At 47.5% G+C, this 20,458-nt stretch overlaps 1 protein-coding gene across 1 annotated transcript in view; it reads left to right on the top strand.

Annotated features, from left to right (window-relative positions):
• LYPLAL1 (lysophospholipase like 1) overlaps window positions 1-9,970 on the top strand; it is a 28,176-nt gene extending 18,206 nt beyond the window's left edge. The window contains exons 4-5 of the mRNA XM_036277611.1: window positions 8,853-8,968; window positions 9,669-9,970. Coding sequence (XP_036133504.1) covers window positions 8,853-8,968; window positions 9,669-9,908 — 356 coding nt within the window. The 3' untranslated portion in view covers window positions 9,909-9,970. The remainder of the gene's footprint in view (window positions 1-8,852; window positions 8,969-9,668) is intronic.
• The last annotated feature ends 10,488 nt before the right edge of the window (window positions 9,971-20,458 follow it).

Below are 20,458 nucleotides of genomic sequence, written 5' to 3'. Positions count from 1 at the left end.
GAGAACGGTACCAACAGTGCCCACGGCATGGTGGTGCTCGTTTTGTCTGGACCTTAAATGGCTTCAGCAGGAAGTTTGCTGTCTGAACGGAAAATGCCTTGTTGACTCTGGGATCTGGACCGAGAGGCTGAGGACATCATAACATGGTGACAGGAGCAGTTCCAGTCTAGAGCCTACCGGAGCCTGACCGGTTCACCACTTTCGGCCTCCACGGGATTCTGCTGCCGCATCCGAAGGGAGGTAATAATAGTCATGTGTTTACTGGGAGGTGATGTTTGGAAAGCACTCGGCTCCTTCTGGGCTCTCAATAAATGCTTTCTGTTTTCCCTTTCACCCTTTATTCCGTAGCTAGTTGGTGAGGGTAATTAAAGAAGGTCTTCGCGTCCTCTTGTTCACGAGAACTTGCTCTGGGAAACCGACCTGGCGGCAGGAGCGAGTGAAGACCTTTGAAGCTGGGCGGGACATGCCGGTCGCCGAGCCGGCTCTGAGGAGGGTGAGGTTCTGAAGCAGTGTGAGGAGGAGGAGGAGGTTAGGGTAAGAGTTGCTTTAAAAAAATTACAACTCTGTATCCATAAAAAAGTAGAAAAATATTCTAATTAGCACTCTTAATTTATATGTTAACAGGGTTTAAGTACTATTCCTAACATTTTAATGAAGGAGGGATTCAATGAGAAGTCACAGAAAAATAACTTTGAGATTCTGAACAATGTTATTAAATACTCACACACCATAATGAGGTTACGTTATTTTAAACAATCAACTCTGCGCCCAGTCTGTGTGGTTCAGTGGACTGAGTGTCGTCCCATGGACTGAGAGGTCCCAGTTCCATTCCTGGTCAGGGCACATGCCCAGGTTGCAGACTCAGTCCCTAGTAGGGGGCGTGCAGGAGGCAGCCGATCGATGTTTCTCTCTCACATCCTTGTTTCTATCTCTCTCTCCCTAAAACATCAATAAAAACATTAAAAATAAATAAAAATAAATTATGAGAGCAAAAACTAGAAAATTATGATTGAAAAGGAAAAAATGGAGATAATAGATACATAAGTTGTCCGTATTGATTTTAATATGTGATAAAACTTCCAGTTTAATATCACACAGAATACACTCTGAGATTATAACTGCAACCAGTGTAACTTTGTAAACAAAACTAGTCTCTGTATTTGAGTAGGTGGGAGCCCATTCTTTTCCCATGGTTTTATTTTGATTAGTGGCCTTTTATGGTATTGAACTTAGTGTTTTAAAAACAATTTTTTATAGTATCCAACTTTCTCTGGGTAGTCCACCTAGCTTGATCAAGTTAAACATGGTACTTCTCATACTAAAGTCAGTCTCCACGGTGTTCATAAAATTTTTAAGCCCGGAGCACCAAAATAATCTCTCAGAAAATGTACAGTCTAATGAGGGAGTAGAGCATCGAGTGTCCGAACACAGTGCAAGTGTGGCTGTGAGCTGTGCCGCGGTCCAGAGTGAGCAGGGAGGCAGGAACAAGGACGCTTTCAGGGAGCCAGGCCCCGCTTCTCCTCGGCGTGACTCCAGCCAGGCGAAGGATGAGTCAGACGTGGCTCAGCGGGAGGCACGGCCATGGGGGAGGCAAGGGCCACATCGGACCCTCAGCAAACACCAGCTTGGTGTCCGCACAACCCCTAGGAGTTCTGCGTCGTGCAGAGAGTGCATGACGGGTATGCCTTTTAGGAAGGTGTACCTACAGCACCCCGGAGGCCGGCCAGCGTGAAGCCAAACAGCCAGGTGCGGAGGCTGGAGCCCGCAGAGGGACGGGGCTGGCGCACTGTCGGGGCTTGGACTCGACACGTGCGAGGACACGAGGACATCAGAGTGACTGCAGGTGTTCGCTGCGGAAACAAACTGTTTTCTAGTCTTTGTCAGTGGAAACAGGGCTTTCCTGTGGGGAGGTGCACCAGGGGTGACAGGGAGAAGTGACCAGGGCTCACCCCCAGTGCAGTGTCCGAGGCAGAGGCTGTTCGGTGCGCTGGCCTCTTGCGGACGTTTGCGAATCCTCGCTCTCTACACGGAGTATCAGACAGAAGTTTGTTTATTTAGTTGTGTACATTTACACCAAACATGATTCTACAGAAGGTATGATGAAAGGGGAGCACAGGCAATAAAACAGTGACTTTTGAATTACTTTCTCAATGTTGGCAATAGAGTTATAATAAAACCTGAGTCCAAGCCCTGTATTCTGAGAAAACTATTAGTGGTATTGCAGTGTCCGGTCTTCTGGTGTGATTAACGTGGGAGCGTGCAGGACGTAAGCATGTTGCAGATACAGCCTGCCCTGTCAGAGTCTGCCTCCCACTGCCCTCCTCCGCGTGCTTCCGTGTGATGAGAATCGGGGAGAGGCAGGTCACTCTCCTTGCGTGTGCTGTCGTGCTTAGAAAGTACATGTGGTAGTGATGCTTCCAAAATGGTTGGCATTTACATTACACTTGACGAGTTTTCAGTTGCCGTTATATATCATAATGTTTCATATTCATAAACTCTGTTTCATAGTTTAAAGTATATACGTTGCTTTCATCTACAGTCTCTCTCTTGAGCCTTGTAATGGGTAAAATGGGAACTTACTCTCATTTCAATTATGATGAAACTAAAAATCAAAGAGATTGCTGGCTAAGGCAAAATACAGTTGGGACTAGAACCCAGATCCAGGGACTCAGTCAAGGACTTAGTACAGAATGAGATTCCTTTTTTGGCCACTAGGTGGTGATGGTTTGTTAAGAGAAAATTGATATAATTTAGGTTTAAGTTTGATCTGGGATGTATAGAACCTGACAAATGCTATGACCAGATTATAAGAATGTTGATAATATGAGCACGCTATCAGACTTTTGAAGCAGGAAGAAGCAAATGCTTCTGGACGTATACCTGAGTAACTTACATGGATGCTGTAAATACCGCATCATGAGGGAAATGGTTAATGCAAATGAAGAGTATGTAACTACTAAATATTGTATATACTGTACACATAGAAGGCATTTAGTAAGTATACGTTCAGTGAATAAAAATGTAATTAGGGAGTTTTGTAGTTCTTTTTAAAGACTTTCAAGTCAGTATTACATGAAAAAGTTATACAATTATATATTCAGAATGTTTAACTGTTAATTTTTTAAAACATGTCAAACGTATGTATGAGTAGTGAGATTTTCAATGACTCATTTTATTTATTTCTGTCTGTATGGTGGAAACACTTTACATAATGGGTTTATACTAATACATTAATCATACAAGATTTAAAATAACAACAAAGGGATAATCGGAATTACCAAGATGAATCCTATAACCAGAATTTGCAGACTCTCTTGTCCTGACCGTATACAGATTTCTTCAGCAGCTCTCTGTTAGAGCTAAAACGTAGGCATGAGAGCATCCTACTTGCTGTAGCTCAGATGTGTCGTGATGGAACCGCTTATGTTGCTTCGACAACAGATGAGCACTTCGGAGCAGTGGACCTGCTGTTGTGCAGCTCACCTAGAAGGTGGCAGCACTTTGTTTATATGCAAACTGTGTGTGAGAAATTGTGCACATAAATCTGCATTCCCAAATCTTTTGAGAATCATCACAGTTCAGTCTGAAGGATAATATATAATTAAGTGGAAGAATTGTTGAAATTTGGAGGGAGGGCAGATTTTATTACACTTTAAAGATCCTATTCAATTGATAGTAAACTTGAATTGTAAGTATTTTTTCCTCTGGATTTTGTTTCAGATAGATTAACATTTTTCCCAGTATAGTTTTTTATATATTGTTTCTGTTTTATTTTATTTAAGGAGTTCATAAAAGCTAGGTTTATTATTTTTTAACATGTTTTATTCAGCTCGTTAATCTTAAATGTATGTTGAAATGTTAACTCTTGACATTTTAATACTTTGCCAGCAACTATAAATATACATTATAACCATTACCTACAATGAGTTTACTATTTAGTATTTACTTATTGAACAGTATATTTTATACTGCATTTTAGACATTTAGATGGAAATTGAACTCCCAAATAACTAGTTCTTTGTGTTAAATTTTTTTTCTATTCTAAAAAAATACCCTTTTCACAGTAGTGTATGATGCTGAGGGTGATTGTATTGTCAAAGATGCTGGTGAGAAATTGCAGATTGCCTCCCAAGGGTGTGCATGGGTGAGGGACGTGCATTACATTTGTAAATAATTAGATTTCAATGAGGACATTTTTCTTCCTTGTGAATTATGAGAACTGAACACGAGGTTAAATGTTTGCAGGATGCATTTGTGTTTGTTCATAGTGAGATTTCATATGTGGAAAATGTTCTGTCTGTTGTTATTGTTAGGCTACCTGACCCGATGATATAAGTTTGTCTCCTTGCAGAAATATCCTTATGGAACTGCAACTGACATTTTTTCGTTTATTCACTAAATATTTATTAATCACCTACTATGCGCCAGGCACTGTTCTAAGCATAGGGATTATACATCAGTGAGTAAAACAGACAAAAATCCCTGCTCACGTGAACCTTATAGGCTTGTAAAGGTTGTCTTTATGTCCGGAACTTTTATAAAAGAGTCAGTAGCAGAAATAACTGTATGCAAAATGTCTGATTTTGGGTTTTATGTTTAATAAAGATCTACTTGATAAATTCTACCCAGGAATTCAGTACTAAGGAAAGTTTCCAGTATGATTTGTTTCTTTTTATCCTCGCCCGAGGACATCTTTGCATTTATCTCCAGATAGAGTGGGAAGGAGAGAGGGAGGAAGAGAGAAAGAGAAACATCGATGTGAGAGAGACACATCGAGTGGTTGCCACGCACATAACCCCAACCGGGGCCGAGGCCAAACTGCAACCAAGGTACATGCCCTTAGTGGGAACCGAACCTGGGACTCTCTGGTCTGCGGGCTGATGCTCTAACCGCTGAGCTAATCCATCCAGGACTCCAGTACAGTTTGGTATAATTTCTTCTGCTTAAGAGTATTGCTACAGGGAAGCAGTTGTATGTCCGGTTGCGCCCCTAATTATGCTGTGCCCCAGGTTATGGTCTGCACCTCTTTCTCTTGTTCTCTCTCCAACCCCCTATCTCCTTTCCTCACATTTTCCCTCATTTTAAACGTGTAATTTATGAACAGTGTTTGCCGCTGAGCGGTCTTGAATTCATTCTGTCAGTGTGGTGCTCGGGGCTCGGACGGGAAAAAGGAATAGAAGCGAGCGTTTGCTGAGCTCCAGACCGGACCTGCAGGAGGGCTGGGCTGTTCTGAGATGGGGCCTGTTCCCACACAGGGAGTGGGCCTCTGTGATTCTAGCAACCAAATGCGGAAGGTCCTTGCTGTTTTAACTTTTACAAGTACTTATTAAGCATTTATAGAATAAGTTTTAAAATTTGTTGGAAACCCTAGAGATCTTCTTGTTCAGCTATCTACGCTTACAGAAATGAAATAATCTTGTCTACAGTAAGCCCTTCCTATTTTATTTTATTTTTATTTTTTTTATTTTTTATCCTCATCCGAGGACATTTTTCGATATTTTGTTCAGATAGAGTGAGAGGGAGAGAGAGAGAGAGAAACATCGACGTGAAAGCGACACATCGAGTGGTTGCCACCCACACGACCCAACCAGGGCTGGGGACAAACTGCAACCAAGGTACATGCCCTTAGCGGGAACCGAACCCGGGTCTCTCCGGACCGCAGTCCGACGCTCTAACCGCTGAGCCAAACCGGCCAGGGCAAGCCCTTCCTATTTTAATGGGACACGTCAACCATGTATTAATGCACAGATTCATAGATAAAGATGCCTATGGCTTTTAATGTTTTTTTGGGGGGGGTCCGATGTACAGATGCAAAGTTTACATACAATTTTAGGATATTTATGCTCCCGGCTCCCCTGCCAAGCTTATTTGTGAGCCTCTAATTAGATGTAGCTGCATCTGGGTTGTTCGGGCTGTTTTGATAGAGCCTTTCGGGTTCTCATCCATAGTGAGCTGCTGCACTGGCGAGACCTGTTCTTTCCTTCTGATCGGCTGAAATCCACAAATGCAGTATTTTCATACACTGTAATTATTTACATATTAGGCCCTTTTTAAAAATCTAAATTTTCCAAGGCTAGTAATTTTTACTCATACATTTGTATCCTGGGTTCAAAATAGTATTACCAGCTCTCCCAGATAAAGTAGTTGTATTTTAATGAATATCAGCAAATAGTGGCGAGTACGTTAAACTCTGTTACAAGCTCTCTGGGTTTACAGCTGAAGTTGCGGTGTGGCCTAAGCAGGTCACCTAGTCTCCGGTGGCGTCACCTCCCTCCACCTATAAGGAGTGAGCAGCAACCTCACATTTACGGTCTCCAAGGGCTCAGCTTTGCGCTTTGTTAATTGAAATAAAGCAGGAGGCTGGAAATGAAAAGCTCTGAATTCTACACCAAAGTGTATTTTCATATTTCCACAAGTGTGTGGCTGTGTGATTTACTGTATTCCTCACAAAATACAAATGTCTTCTAACTCTGACTCAAGACCTGGAAAATCACACCAAGCCTCTAACCTGAAGTCGGGCCCCGTCTGCTGTGTCTCCATGTTCTGTGAGGTCTGCTCCCCCTCGAACACGGGGCCCATGCCTCTTCACACACGTGCTGCCCAGGGGAGCACAGGCGTCACATGTGGATACTCTGTGCACCTCCGATGTCTAGCGCAGTGCTGGGCACATGAAGACCATCAGGTTTGTCCAATGAGTAGCTTGGTTTTGAAAACTTTTAAAGTTTGTATAGGTATATATGTTTTAATTATAGCATCGTCAGTTTTCAAAATGATATTGTAACCCCAAAATGTTTTAACTAGCTCCCTAAGTTTTTGATGATCTTTCCTAATTCTGAGACCACTGAGCATCTTTCTAATTCTGAGACCACCGAGCATCTTTCCTAAATCAGAGACCACTAAGCATCTTTCCTAAATCAGAGACCACCGAGCATCTTTCCTAAATCAGAGACCACTGAGCATCTTTCCTAATCCAGAGACCACTGAGCATCTTTCCTAATCCAGAGACCACTGAGCATCTTTCCTAAATCAGAGACCACTGAGCATCTTTCCTAAATCAGAGACCACTGAGCATCTTTCCTAATCCAGAGACCACTGAGCATCTTTCCTAATCCAGAGACCACTGAGCATCTTTCTTAAATCAGAGACCACTCAGCATCTTTCCTAATCCAGAGACCACTCAGCATCTTTCCTAATCCAGAGACCACTGAGCATCTTTCCTAAATCAGAGACCACTGAGCATCTTTCCTAAATCAGAGACCACTGAGCATCTTTCTTAAATCAGAGACCACTCAGCATCTTTCCTAAATCAGAGACCACTCAGCATCTTTCCTAAATCAGAGACCACTCAGCATCTTTCCTAAATCAGAGACCACTCAGCATCTTTCCTAATCCAGAGGCCACTGAGCATCTTTCCTAAATCAGAGACCACTGAGCATCTTTCCTAAATCAGAGACCACTGAGCATCTTTCCTAAATCAGAGACCACTGAGCATCTTTCCTAATCCAGAGACCACTGAGCATCTTTCCTAAATCAGAGACCACTGAGCATCTTTCCTAAATCAGAGACCACTGAGCATCTTTCCTAATCCAGAGACCACTGAGCATCTTTCTTAAATCAGAGACCACTCAGCATCTTTCCTAATCCAGAGACCACTCAGCATCTTTCCTAATCCAGAGACCACTGAGCATCTTTCCTAAATCAGAGACCACTGAGCATCTTTCCTAAATCAGAGACCACTGAGCATCTTTCCTAAATCAGAGACCACTCAGCATCTTTCCTAAATCAGAGACCACTGAGCATCTTTCCTAAATCAGAGACCACTCAGCATCTTTCCTAATCCAGAGACCACTAAGCATCTTTCTTAAATCAGAGACCACTGAGTATCTTTCTTAAATCAGAGACCACTCAGCATCTTTCCTAAATCAGAGACCACTGAGCATCTTTCTAAACCCTCAATCTTATCCTAAATCAGAGACCACTAGAGCATCTTTCCTAAATCCGAGACCACTCAGCATCTTCCTAATCCAGAGACCACTCAGCATCTTTCCTAATCCAGAGACCACTCAGCATCTTTCCTAATCAAGGAGACCCACTGAGCATCTTTCCTAAATCAGAGACCACTGAGCATCTTTCCTAAATCAGAGACCACTCAGCATCTTTCCTAAATCAGAGACCACTCAGCATCTTTCCTAATCCAGAGACCACTCAGCATCTTTCCTAAATCAGAGGCCACTGAGCATCTTTCCTAAATCAGAGGCCACTGAGCATCTTTCCTAAATCAGAGGCCACTGAGCATCTTTCCTAAATCAGAGGCCACTGAGCATCTTTCCTAAATCAGAGACCACTGAGCATCTTTCCTAAATCAGAGACCACTGAGCATCTTTCCTAATCCAGAGACCACTCAGCATCTAGTGTGGTGGGCACTAGAAGTATAGCTCCTCATAGAGTCCATAACTTGGCCAAAGGTGCATGCTGCTAACTCTGGTTGCAGTGTGAAGACTCCTAAGTGTGAACAATGTAAGTGAATACATTAGAAATTTAAATAAATAACACGTACTGTGACTCATATTTTGAATGATGATACATTGTTTACTCAATGAATGATTGCTTTAATTCTAGCTGCTTTTATTACAAGTCTCCTGACCAGTGATGACACAGGTGGGCCAGTGCTGCTCCCTCGTAGCTGGTCTTTCTCTGGGAGATCTAAAGTAGACTAAATCAGCGCCCTCTCTGTAAAGGTCCTCAGATATCTGTAGAGAATATTTAGGTTAGGCTGACATAGCTGTATCCTGTCCTGAATTATTGCTGCATGACTGTGCTTCTCCTGACATGCGCGCCTCTGCTTCTCCCAGGAGGGTTTTCGATGGGCGGGTGCATGGCCATGCACGTGGCGTATAGAAATCATCGGGACGTGGCTGGAGTGTTTGCGCTTTCCAGTTTCCTGAATAAGACGTCTGCTGTTTACCAGGTAAGTTTGAGCTTTAAAAACAACAGGAACAAAACCATTGTAACTAAAACAAAGTTGATAAGTAATATATCACAGCCAAATTAGTCGTGTGGCTTATACCAGGCTGATCCTTAATATTCAGGAAATGTCCTGTGCAGAGAATGTTAAGTGTCAGAGGGAAAGGGTAGAAGCAGGCCATGCGTGGTGCACGTGGAGCCCTTGTAGCCAGGAAGCTGGAGATGACTGGCTAAGTCTGCTATGTCGTGCGCAGAATCGAAACGGTCAGTCGCAGTGTGGACACCTGCTTCCCAGCCGTGTCCTCAGTTATGAATGTGACAGTGTTTCAGCCTCATGATCAACAGCAGAAACAGCAGATGTACAAACGAGAACTAGAATGTAGTATTTTCTCTACCCTGCGTCCCCTCCTCCCACTCTGTGTGCAGAGGTCTGTCTTCCCGAGTCCCACAGGCTCTCGAGGAAATGCGTGGGCGGTTCTTGACGTGGTCCTCTGTGGAGTACACGCAGGTCACGTACATGGAGCCCACGTGCCAGCAAGCAGCCGAGCCCCGCGGGCCCATTAGTGCGACTGCGCACAGCACCACCACTGCCTCGTTCTTCCCTTTAAATATTGAAGCTTTGGTACAATTAGAATTTTCCCAGTTGCTCTGAATTTCAAGAATGATGCTCTTAAACCTGTCCGCTCGTGTGTCCTGCTGTCCAGGCCCTGGGGCAGCGCGGCGGCGAGCTCCCGGAGCTGTTCCAGTGCCACGGGGCCGCGGACCAGCTCGTCCTGCACGCCTGGGGCCAAGAGACCAACGCGGCCCTACGCTCCCTGGGCGTGCGCACGACGCTCCATACGTTCCCGGGGCTTCACCACGAGCTGAGCACAGATGAGCTGGAAAAACTGAAGTCCTGGATTCTTACCAGGCTACCTGGGGAGACGGGGGCGCAAAAGGAGTGAATCAAGATTGATTTGTTGCCGGGCCGGTGTGGCTCAGTGGAGTAAGCATCGTCCCATGAACTGAGAGGTCACAGTTCGATTCCTGGTCAGGGCACGTGCCCAGTTTGCGGGCTCCATCCCCAGTGGGGGGCATGCAGGAGGCAGCCAGTTGATGTTTCTTTCTCTCTCAAAAAGAAATCAATTTAAAAAAAGATTGATTTGTTAACACACATATAATGTCTTCGTAAAAAGTTGTTTTTACTGCCAAATTATGTGATTAATAATTAAAATATTAAGAAATACCAATAGTGCACTGACTTGTTATTGTAATATAGCACCATAGAGAATAGTACAATGTCATTAAGGTAAACATTAACTTAGACAAACATTTGTATATTTTGAGATACATTTTTATAAATATTTGTAGACCTTTCAAGTAATTAAATATTAAAATGTTTTAAAGTAGTTGAAATTAGTGTAAATGAGGGCAATAAGAAAACATGAAGACTTCAGATGGTATTATTTACCTTTCTTACCACTTTCTTTAAATGACTTTCCAAAGGTACTCATGTTTATGTTGTTGGCAGAATAACATTAATACTCCATGTTCATAAAGTGGTTTCATATGATCTCACCTGATCCTCACAAGAGCCTGTTGAAACAGACCTAGCAGCTCCCACTGGCATTTGGTCGCAGGGATAGAAGTACGACAGCCTTCCCCGAGGCCCGGGGGCCAGGGCTGGACAGCGGAGCTGCTGATGCTCGGGGAGCGCTCTGCTCTAGACCCGTTCCAGGTGTGCAGCAGGTCCCTGCGTGTGGACGCGCGGTCCATGGGGCCGTTCATCCATCCTCGTCGGTGTGTCCTGGGTGCATTCTCCTGGTGACCAGTGATGGTAGGCAGTTCTCTCTGCCTACTTGTAATCCGTGTAAATTGTTTTGTTATCTATCTAATCAAATCTCTTGTCCCCTTTTATTAGGCTATTTGTCGTTTTGCACTGTCGGTGTTTTGTTTTGTTTTTTTGTTTTTTAATGTATGCTAGATACTAATGCTTTTTTTGGGAAAAGAATTCTTTGTTAGATGTTCTGCAAAAATTTGTTTTAGTCTGTGGCTTGTGTTTTTTTTCTTGCCAGTGTAATTCAAAGAGCAGAAGGTTTTACTATGATAAAGTCCGGTTTATTCATTTTTATTTATATTTTGTGCTTTTAATGCCATATTTTAAGAAATCATAAGAAAGCCAAGGTAAGTAAGATTTTTCTCCTGTATTTTCTACTGGAAGTTTTATAGTTTTAGATCTTATATGTAGTCTCTGGTCACTTTCAAGTGAACTTTTGTACATAGGAAGAGTGCCAAGGGTCATTTTTTTGCATATCCAGTTATCCCAGCACCGTTTGTGGAAAAGACTGCCCCTTCTCCACTGACCTGCCTGGCGCTGGCGTTGACTGTCAGTTGTTCAGGCACATGGACATGGCTTTGTGGACTCTTGTGTCCCTGGAGTTATTGTCTGTCTTTATGCTAAGCCTGCCCTGACTTGATCTCTGTAGTAAGTTTGAAATCAGATCGTCTGCGACCTGTAATGTCATTGGTTACTCTTTCTTAAAGTCATTTGTTAAGTTTTTATGTTTACCCACATAGTTATTTACCTGTTCCCTTACGCTTCACTCCTTGACATGGCTCGATTCCCACGTGCGCATTTCCCTCCGCCTCGGTGGCGGACACGACGGCGTGCAGGCCCTGCCGCGCTTGGACTTCTGCCACTGCTGCACGTCTGAAAGGGCTATTTCTCCCTGATTTCTGAAAGCTACCTAGAATTCAGGTCAGTGAGATTCAAAAATGTTCTCTCTCCTCGCTGTGAAGAGCGCCCACTGTTGACCCCTGAGGGGGAACAAGGCAGCGCCTGCGTCTGCGGCAGGACCGGCTCGGACACGTGTGAGGCCCTGTGCTGGCGGAGCGCAGCTCCTCCAGGCCCTGGCGGACCCGTGACGTGCCTGCTGGTCCCTGCAGGTGGCCCGTGCTCCCCTCAGCAGGTCCGGGGGCTCGGGCACCCTGCAGCTCGCCCAGCCGCTGTCTGCCCACTGGCTGCGTGGGTCCCCCCACACCGCAGAGGCGCCCCCCACACTGCAGACGTGTACCCCACGCCGCAGACCCGCTCCCCACGCCGCAGACGCGCCCCCACGCCGCAGACGCCTCCCACGCCGCAGACCCGCCCCCCACGCACGCTGGCCTCTGTGCAGCTCCGCATGCGTCCCCGGTGGGGTGCACCAGAGAGCACCAGCGTCCCCGCTGCTTCAGGTCCAAGGCCATCTGGTCCCTGTTCCTCCCTCTTGGTCATAAGCAGAAGTCTCTTCCTTCCTCTTTGATTTAAGTTAGAAACTTTACATTTAAAGAGGGAGGGGGAGAGACAGAATTTAATAAAAATCTAAAACTGTATTTTAGTTATCTTAAGCTTTGAATGACCTTCAGTTTCTTGACGTTTTAAATGCATTGGATTCCTATACATGGGTCACTCGTGTTTAAAACTCGCGTGGCTACAGTGTGGCCTAAGAGTAATATATACAGGTCACGACGCGGCGTCAGGCCTGCAGGTGTGGAGTGCACACACCGAACGTAGAGACGGGAGGGAATCCAGGTGTTTTCCCGGGAACACTGGCCCTGGGTAAACCTCCGCCTCGGCTGCAGCTGTGCTCCTGGGTGCAGCGCTTGTGTGCGGATCACGTGAGCACCTGTGAAAGCCTTGGGTGCCTGCAGAGGTGAACACGTCTGAGGCCTCACTCGCGCACTTTTGCCAGACATGGAGACTTGTGTGCGTGTAATGGTTACAAGTCGTTCCCACAGACTAATCTGTGTACAGGATATATATGTAGCTATTTTATGTGGAAATCTTCAATTCTGGTGCCCTACCCATTGGACCGATAGTCATTCGTTCTCGGTTATCGTGAGCTCTTACCTCTTTCCAAATCATGCAAGATCTGGGTCCCCTTGCACAAGGCAACATACAAAATATACGGGGGGGAGGGGGTGTGCAGTGTCCAGTTCTCACTAATCTTGAGACACCTACTGTCCGTATGTGTGTGGTCCCTTAAAGCCTGAACAGTCGTGGCTGAGGTGGGAACACCAGGGATAAGGGTATATCCTCCCACGAAACCACTCAGCCACCGGCCTCGTGTCCCTTCCTAGAGCCACTTGCTGCTTTACCCACAGAAACAGTCCCAAGACGAGGGGGCTGAGTGGCCTCAGGGCTCGCCCTGGGAGGAGGGATGTGGCTGAGGAGAAGCACAGGTCAGCAGGTCACACCGTGTGGAACGACAGCAAGGCTGTGCACAGGGCAGACGTCTCTGTCTCTCCCACTTGAGTTTTTATAATGAGCTTTATTACTCCTGTAATCTTGAGAGTGAAGTAAACCATTCACTGATCGCGTTTTTCCCTCCACTAAAGACTGAATAAGGAAGATCGTCGTCCGAGGTAAGGACACGAAACGTCCTTTCTGGGAGCGGAGGGTCCCCACGGAGGTGCAGCAGAACGAACTGAGAACGGAGCCGGGAGCGGCTGGCAGCGGGGCTGCTGAGGTGCTGGTGCCTGGACAGGCCAGAGAACGTCCAGACCCCACACCCATTCAAACAAAAAGTCTTCATCGTAGAGAAGGGATTTCTTCATAGACGATAAGAACAGGTTTGCCAAAGCCATACAAACATTTCAAGAAAATATCAAGAGTGTGCAGACAGCTCAAGAGAATCCAGGTGATACGGCCCATGAAGACAGCTGGTCCGCCAGGCTTGAACTCCGAGTGGTTTCACACGAGGACATAGACCTGGATTTGCAGAGAACAGGTGCTGTCTGTAGACACACAGGAACTCTTGTGAGGAAGGTGTCGCTTGAGCCTGTTCCTACACTGGGGTAAGACGCAGACCGTGTTACTCTCCGCCACACCCTGGAAACTGGGCCATTTGCTGGGACCACGTCAGCACACTGGTGTCCTGCAGCGTTAAGACAACTGAACACGACTCCAGCACCATTGACACCACTGGGGCACCAACCTCCGCTGTGCTCCTCAGGCTCCTGGTCCCCCCCAGTGAGGACGTACCTGGGGCCAGCTGTCCTCAGGTCCTGTATGGACCTTCCCACTCGGTCCGAAGCATTCGTGCAGGCAGGATGTGTGACCAGTCACACAGACTTCACCTTGGTCTGCAAAGACCCAGCCTAGGATGCCGTGTCCTTCACAACATCCATGGCCTCGAGGGGACCCGAGTGTCTCCAGGGACAAGAGGGTTCCACTGATCACTTCGGCTGAAGCCAGGCACAGGTCTCGCACCATCTCTCGTTGGCGGTTCCCTTGTGGGACCACGGCCCTCAGGCTGCACACAGATAAGACCTGGTTCTCCTCGGTCTCGAAAGCCTCCCGAATCACCAAGGCCGGCTTCATCTGGGAGAGAGCTCCACAGTCATTTGAGAGCGACATGAGCTACTTGTGGTTTTCCTGAAACACTCAGAAGTCTCTTGTGAAAGACGAAAGTCAGTTTTCCAGAGTAAACAGAGTGAACACCCACTTCGCAGGGCTCAGCCCCCAGACGGGGTGACGTCAGGCATGGGCACGGACGGTGCCTCCCGTGCGGACTTCTTGCCAGCTGGTGAGCTTGGGGCTCCCAGTGCAGATCCACGGTTGAGTCTAGTCCTGGGGGGCACCCAGGGCAGCCACCCGAGCCTGTGCTGTTGGTCCACAGCACCAGCGGGTGGCGTCTGTCCGTACCGCAGAAGGACTAAGTGCCAGCCAGGGGCAGAGGTGTGGGGAGGATGCCTGGGGAGGGTGTGTTGGCAGGTGTGTTGGGTGTGTGTGAGGGAGAGGATTGGTCCAGGAGCTGGGGCCAGCCTTTCCTGTTTCCATGGACTCCTTAGTAAGGTTAAGAAGGGCAGTCACTCCCGGCCAGTGTGGCTGAGCATCGACCCTGCACCAAGAGGCCGCCGGTTCGATTCCCAGTCAGGGCACATGCCCAGGTGGTGGGCCCGATCCCCAGTGGGGGGCATGCAGGAGGCGGCCAATCAATGTTCTCTCATCTATGTTTCTCTCTCTCCCTCTCCCTTCCTCTCTCTATAAAATCAATACAGAAAAACACATTATTTTAAAAAGAAAGGGCAGTCCTCTGTGCAGGGATGGCAGGCGCTGCTGTGGCGTCTGGGAAAGCTGCATCAGGGTGTCACGTGAGGACGGCTCCAGGGCCATTCTCAAAGGCAGTGTCACCGTTTCCTCTTCCCTGTGAGCTCCGGGAATCGCAGGTGTCCTTTCCTCAGCTTCCATAATTGTCGCTTTTCCTCCTCTTACAAGTAATTTATGTCCTGTTCTAGCAGGTGGAACATCACCTTTTTCCAGTTGTCCCTACTTGCAGCGTTCGTGCAAGAGGGCTGGGTATTTTTATAAAACTTACAGAGACCTAGATGCCCCCCATTTTGGCCCACATGGACCACTGCAGGGGAATATACAGTTGCCTCCCTAGTTTCTCCTCATGAAGAGGAGATAAGATGGAAAACCATTGATTCCCCAGTTTACCATACAACTTGGTCAACATGGTCTCCACCGTTTCCCATGGGCTGCCCTCAAATCCTCTTCGTGTCACCCCACCAAGCCTGCCTTCTTTCTTCCTGGTCCTTGAGTGAGTTAGAGTGTGGGTGTGAAATTCCTTTTGAAGTATTGAGTGGGCTTTTACAAAAGTGTAAAATATTGTTTAAAAAATAAAACATTTGCTTTGCACTACCCTCAAGTTATTATGTGCATTGCCTTTGTGATTTTATTTAGGCCTTTTGTTTAAATTGGTTGTGAAAACCATATGTGATTTTTATATTAGGAATAGAATTAATGGTTCTATGATGAATAGTGGACATCCTGTTTTGAAGAAATCATATTTTGGGCAAAATGCCCATTAATGACTTATGTTTTTGCCAATAGTTTAGTTCGGAGCCTCTGGGGGAGGTCACTCTGTTTTTGTTTTGTTTTTTTTAAGAAGTGATGAGAAAGTTTGATGCTTTTGCATTCTATTTTAAATTCATTTTAGCAGTGATTTCAAAATAGCTTGTTACTTCATTTTCTTGTTATTGTATCTAATTCATAATTGTTTTATTTTGGTGCTTCACTAGCTACTTTTAAGGGCATAGAACTTTTTAAAAATGTTTTTATTGATTTTTTAGAGAGAGGGGAAAGGAGAGAGAGAAAAATATTGATGTGAGAGAAACATGATTGGCCGCCTCCTGCATGCCCCCTGCTGAGGATCGAGCCCACAGTCCGGCATGTGCCCTGACCGGGAATTGAACCGGGACCTCTCAGTCCATGGGACACGCTCAATCCTGAACCACACCGGCTGGGCACATAGTACTACTTTTAAAATCATTCTGTTGTCATTTTGTTTCTTGCTTCCCTTCCCAGTTATTTTCTAGTCAGTTGTTGGCTTGTCCGATTGAAACTAGAGATACACTTGACATCTTACTTGACATTAATTTTGGCCAATCCTGGTATGCTCTCTTTTGCCAGTGAAATCATTGAAAGGGAACATTTGGTGTTGGTGCTCGTGAGGGTCAGAAGTCTTTCCCTCGGGCATTTCACCATCACGCCAGTTTCTCCGTCGCGGAACAAGAGAAGCGTTAAAAAGCCACATTCCTGGTGAACTGGTAGAAGCAAATAAATGGTTCTATTATTTTTTGTTTTCCTTTATTGATTTCAGAGAGAGAGCAAGGGAGAGGGAGAGAGAAACATCGATGAGAGAGAACATCGATTGGCCGCCTCCTGCATGCCCCCCACTGGGGATCAGGCCCACAACCTGGGCATGTGCCCTGACCAGGAACCGAACTATCAACCTCTTGGTGCAGGGTTGGCGCTCAACCACTGATTCACATCAGCCAGATTAAATGGTTGTCTTTAAAAATGTCACTTCTACAGCCATAAACCTCAAGCCGAGTCTACAGATAGGATTTAAGATGGCAAATGAGAAAAATATATCGCTTCCAAATAGTCGCTGAAATGCTTTTTTTTTGGCTTTTTTTTTTTTAACGTGAAATGTCAAGTGAGATTTCGGGCAGCCAGTTAGCACTGTCTGTGTGGTGCCGTCGAGTCGCACATGCTCTCGTGCGGCAGGGAATTCACGGATCCCGTGCCACACGCCGGACACTGAGCAAAGGACGAAGCGACATGTCCCCGGCTCTGCGTGAGCAGGGCTGAACCACAGTTCCCTTCTGGTGCCCTTCCCTCCGGTCGCCCTGCCACAGACGTCAAGTTCAGAACTTCGGCCACAGATGTACCAGTGGCAATCGTGTTAGATTCAGAGCTATTTTCTCTCCTTTGCAGAATCTTACGTCCGTGCTGCTTCCGTTGTTCCCTAAAGGAACACAGTGGCCTCATCCTCTGCCCCGGTGTGACGCAGGCCTGACTTTCAAGTCATGGTTTCCATTTCCGAGTTTTACAGATGACGGACCATTTCCACCACTGCTCATTTCTGAGTCCCGTGGCCTGCTCGGGCCGTAGCTCACTTGACATCTTTATGGAATCTGACACTGCTTAACCCCGATTCCAGACCCTCGCGCCCTCCAGTCTGGCTTTCCTGGGGTCTCTGGGCGGTGACCGCCCCGTCCCTTCCAGTGGCCCCTTCCCTGGTAGCTCCTCAATGTCGAGGATCCCGCTTTGGTTCTGGTTTTCTGTCCTCTCTCCAGGCGGACGTGCACGTCTGTGGCTCCGATCGCTGGCTCCATGACCACGGCAGCCCCGGGCTCGCCTTGTAGCCCACGCCTGTGTGCCAGACGTCCTGCTGGGTCTGCCCACCGCCACGGCACATGCGATACCCTCAGAACAAGGCAACACTTCACACTCCCCAAGCGTGTGGTCGGTTAGGATGTCTGTGATGTCTCCACCGACCAGTCACCCCTAGACTGGGTTCGTCACCAAGCACAGTGTGAGGAGCCCCGCAGAGCACTGAGAATGATTCTGTCTCCTGAACCGGCTTCACCTGTTGTGTGCTCTGTTCTGATGTCTGTCCCTCCACATGACAGTGTCTTTGTGTCCTGCTCTACGGTCCCCCTCCCCTCTCTTCATCATGTTCCTCCACGAGTTCTCTGATGTTCTGTCAAAGAAACACCCTTTCACTCTGCCCTCTAACCCATCCTCATCCTCTCTACGTCGGTGGGGGTCTCATCCTGCCCCCGCCCCCTGCACCCCCTGATGGCCCCTCACTGTCTTTTCCTGGTTCCCCAGCATGTCATCAGTGCTACCCGCCCCCACTCCCCTGATGGCCCCTCCCTGTCTTCAGGACAAAATTAAAATGTGTTAGCTAAGGAGTAAATCCCTTCAAAGTCTAACCCTCCCTAGTATTTCAGCCTCATCCCGCCTCTCTTCGAAGTGCATGTGTGCACACACAGACACACACACTCATGCACACACACATATGCGCACACATACTCACACGCACTCACATGCACACACACATGCACAGTCGCATATACACACGTGTGCACGCACATGCATACTCACACACACTCACATGCACACTCACACACACACTCCCAGTGCTTTGCCATACCAAGACTCCGTAGCCATGCCAAGCTTTTTTACAACTTTGGTTCTATTATATTATTCCTTCCACTTGGAACGCCCTCTCCGCCTCCTTCTACTGACAACATCGCAACTCTCCAGACACAGGTTCTGAGTAACCCAGCAGTCTGCCCAAAGGCGCTCTGTCCTCCTTGTCCCTGTCTCTGTCCTGCATATGTGGGTCCTCCACCCACTCCAAATTCCCAACCCAAGGGTATATAATTTTTTTTTCTCCTCAGTGCCTAGTACAGTGATGGGTATACAACAGAAATGCAATAACTGGGTGATAACATGCTTATGTCCTGCTCACTTCTTTCTCTGATAGAATTCATTGGATGTTCTTTTAAATTTGTTTTATAAGAATCTAGGGATGTGGTCCTTTCTTTTACCTTCATTCCCCTAAGTTTAGATTTAATTTTTACAAAGACACCTTGCAGTCAAAATGTTGGCAAATAACCACAAAAGAAACCATCAACAAAACAAAAAGGCCGCCAACCCAATAGGAAAAGATGTTTGCAAACAACATTTTCAATAGGGGGCTAATGCCCAAAATATATAAAGAACTCATAAAACTCAACAACCAAAGAGCAAACAGGCCTAGTGAAAAATGGGCAGCGGACCTAAACAGACACTTTACCAAGACACGCAAATAGCCAACAGATGTCTGAGAAGACGCTCACCTTCTCCAGCCAGGAGGAAATACAAGTCAAAACCACCGTGAGATTCCTCCTGGCACCTGGGAGGCTGCCCCGGAGGCGTGGAATAGCAGGTGTTGGAAGGGTGGAGAGAAAGGAGCCCCGTGCCCTGCCGGAGGGCACGTAAATTGGTGCAGCCACCGTGGAAAACAGAGCGGAATTTCCTCAAAAAATTAAGAAGAGAGCTACCATATGATCTGGCAACCCCGCTTTGAGTACCCGAAAAACTTGAGAACATCTGTTCGTGAACACATGCGTACCCCTGTATTCACTGCAGCAGTCAACACAGTGGCCAACACGTGGAAACAGTCTTGGAGGCCGTCCGTGGGCGATGGGTGAAGACGTGGCACATATATGCTGCGGCGACCACTCAGCCAGGACCAGAGCTGAAACACTGCCACTCGCGGCACGGGTGGGTCTGGCGCTGAACCGAGTGTCAGGTGGGAAAGAACAGAACCGTCTCATTTCACTCGTGTGTCGAGTATAAGACAGAAAGCAACAAACACAACGGGAAACTCACAGACACAGGAAACGAGGGAGGTTACCAGAGGGGACCACGGGGGAGTCAGACATGGAGATGGAAGGAGGCCAGGATTCGGGCGGTGGGCACAGCGCATCATGTACATGACAGAACCGTGCACTTGAAACTTACATAAAGTGATCAACTACCTTCCCCCGCCCCAGTTTTTTTTAAGTAAACTTTTTAAGCATGTCGGTGAATTTCCAGTCAAGATGGGGGAGTAGGCCAGCGCGGTGCTGTGGTGACAACCACGGCAGATGACAGCCGAGCTGCAGAGCACACGTCACTGAGCACCGACTCCAGCCCAGCTGAGCAGAAGGCCCGTCACTAGGGGTAAACACACCAAGTCCAGACTGCGAGGGGGAGCAGAGACGCCGAACGGACTGGTCCCACACCCCGCGGGGCAGTGAAGCTCTGGGGGGGCCTCAGCGGCAGAGGAGCGGGGGTCCCAGCCCCACACCAGGGCCCCAGCCAGGGTCCAGGGCCAGGAGGAGGCCCCGTAGCTTCTGGCTGTAAGAGCCAGCGGGCAGGGGCCGAGGCAGACAGAGGCGCTGGCGTCCCGGGCAGCCCTCCCCGAGGGCCGCGGACTCACCTGGGGAAGGCTCGGCGCTGAGCTGGGCGCTGGCCGGGCCTCGAAAGGCACCGGGCCGCCGGGAGGAGCTGAGCTGTCTGGCGTCGGCGGGTGGGGGGCGGCTCTGTCCCCAGAGCACTGCTGGCAGAAGCCATCGCTCCTCGCGAGCCCTCCCTGCGGGCACAGGAGTGAGGCGCAGCGGAGCCTCCACCCACCTGCTATCCCCG

Source organism: Molossus molossus, unplaced genomic scaffold (assembly GCF_014108415.1).
Source record: "Molossus molossus isolate mMolMol1 unplaced genomic scaffold, mMolMol1.p scaffold_m16_p_23, whole genome shotgun sequence".
NCBI classification, from domain to species: domain Eukaryota; kingdom Metazoa; phylum Chordata; class Mammalia; order Chiroptera; family Molossidae; genus Molossus; species Molossus molossus.
This window is presented reverse-complemented; position numbering and strand designations above follow the sequence as displayed.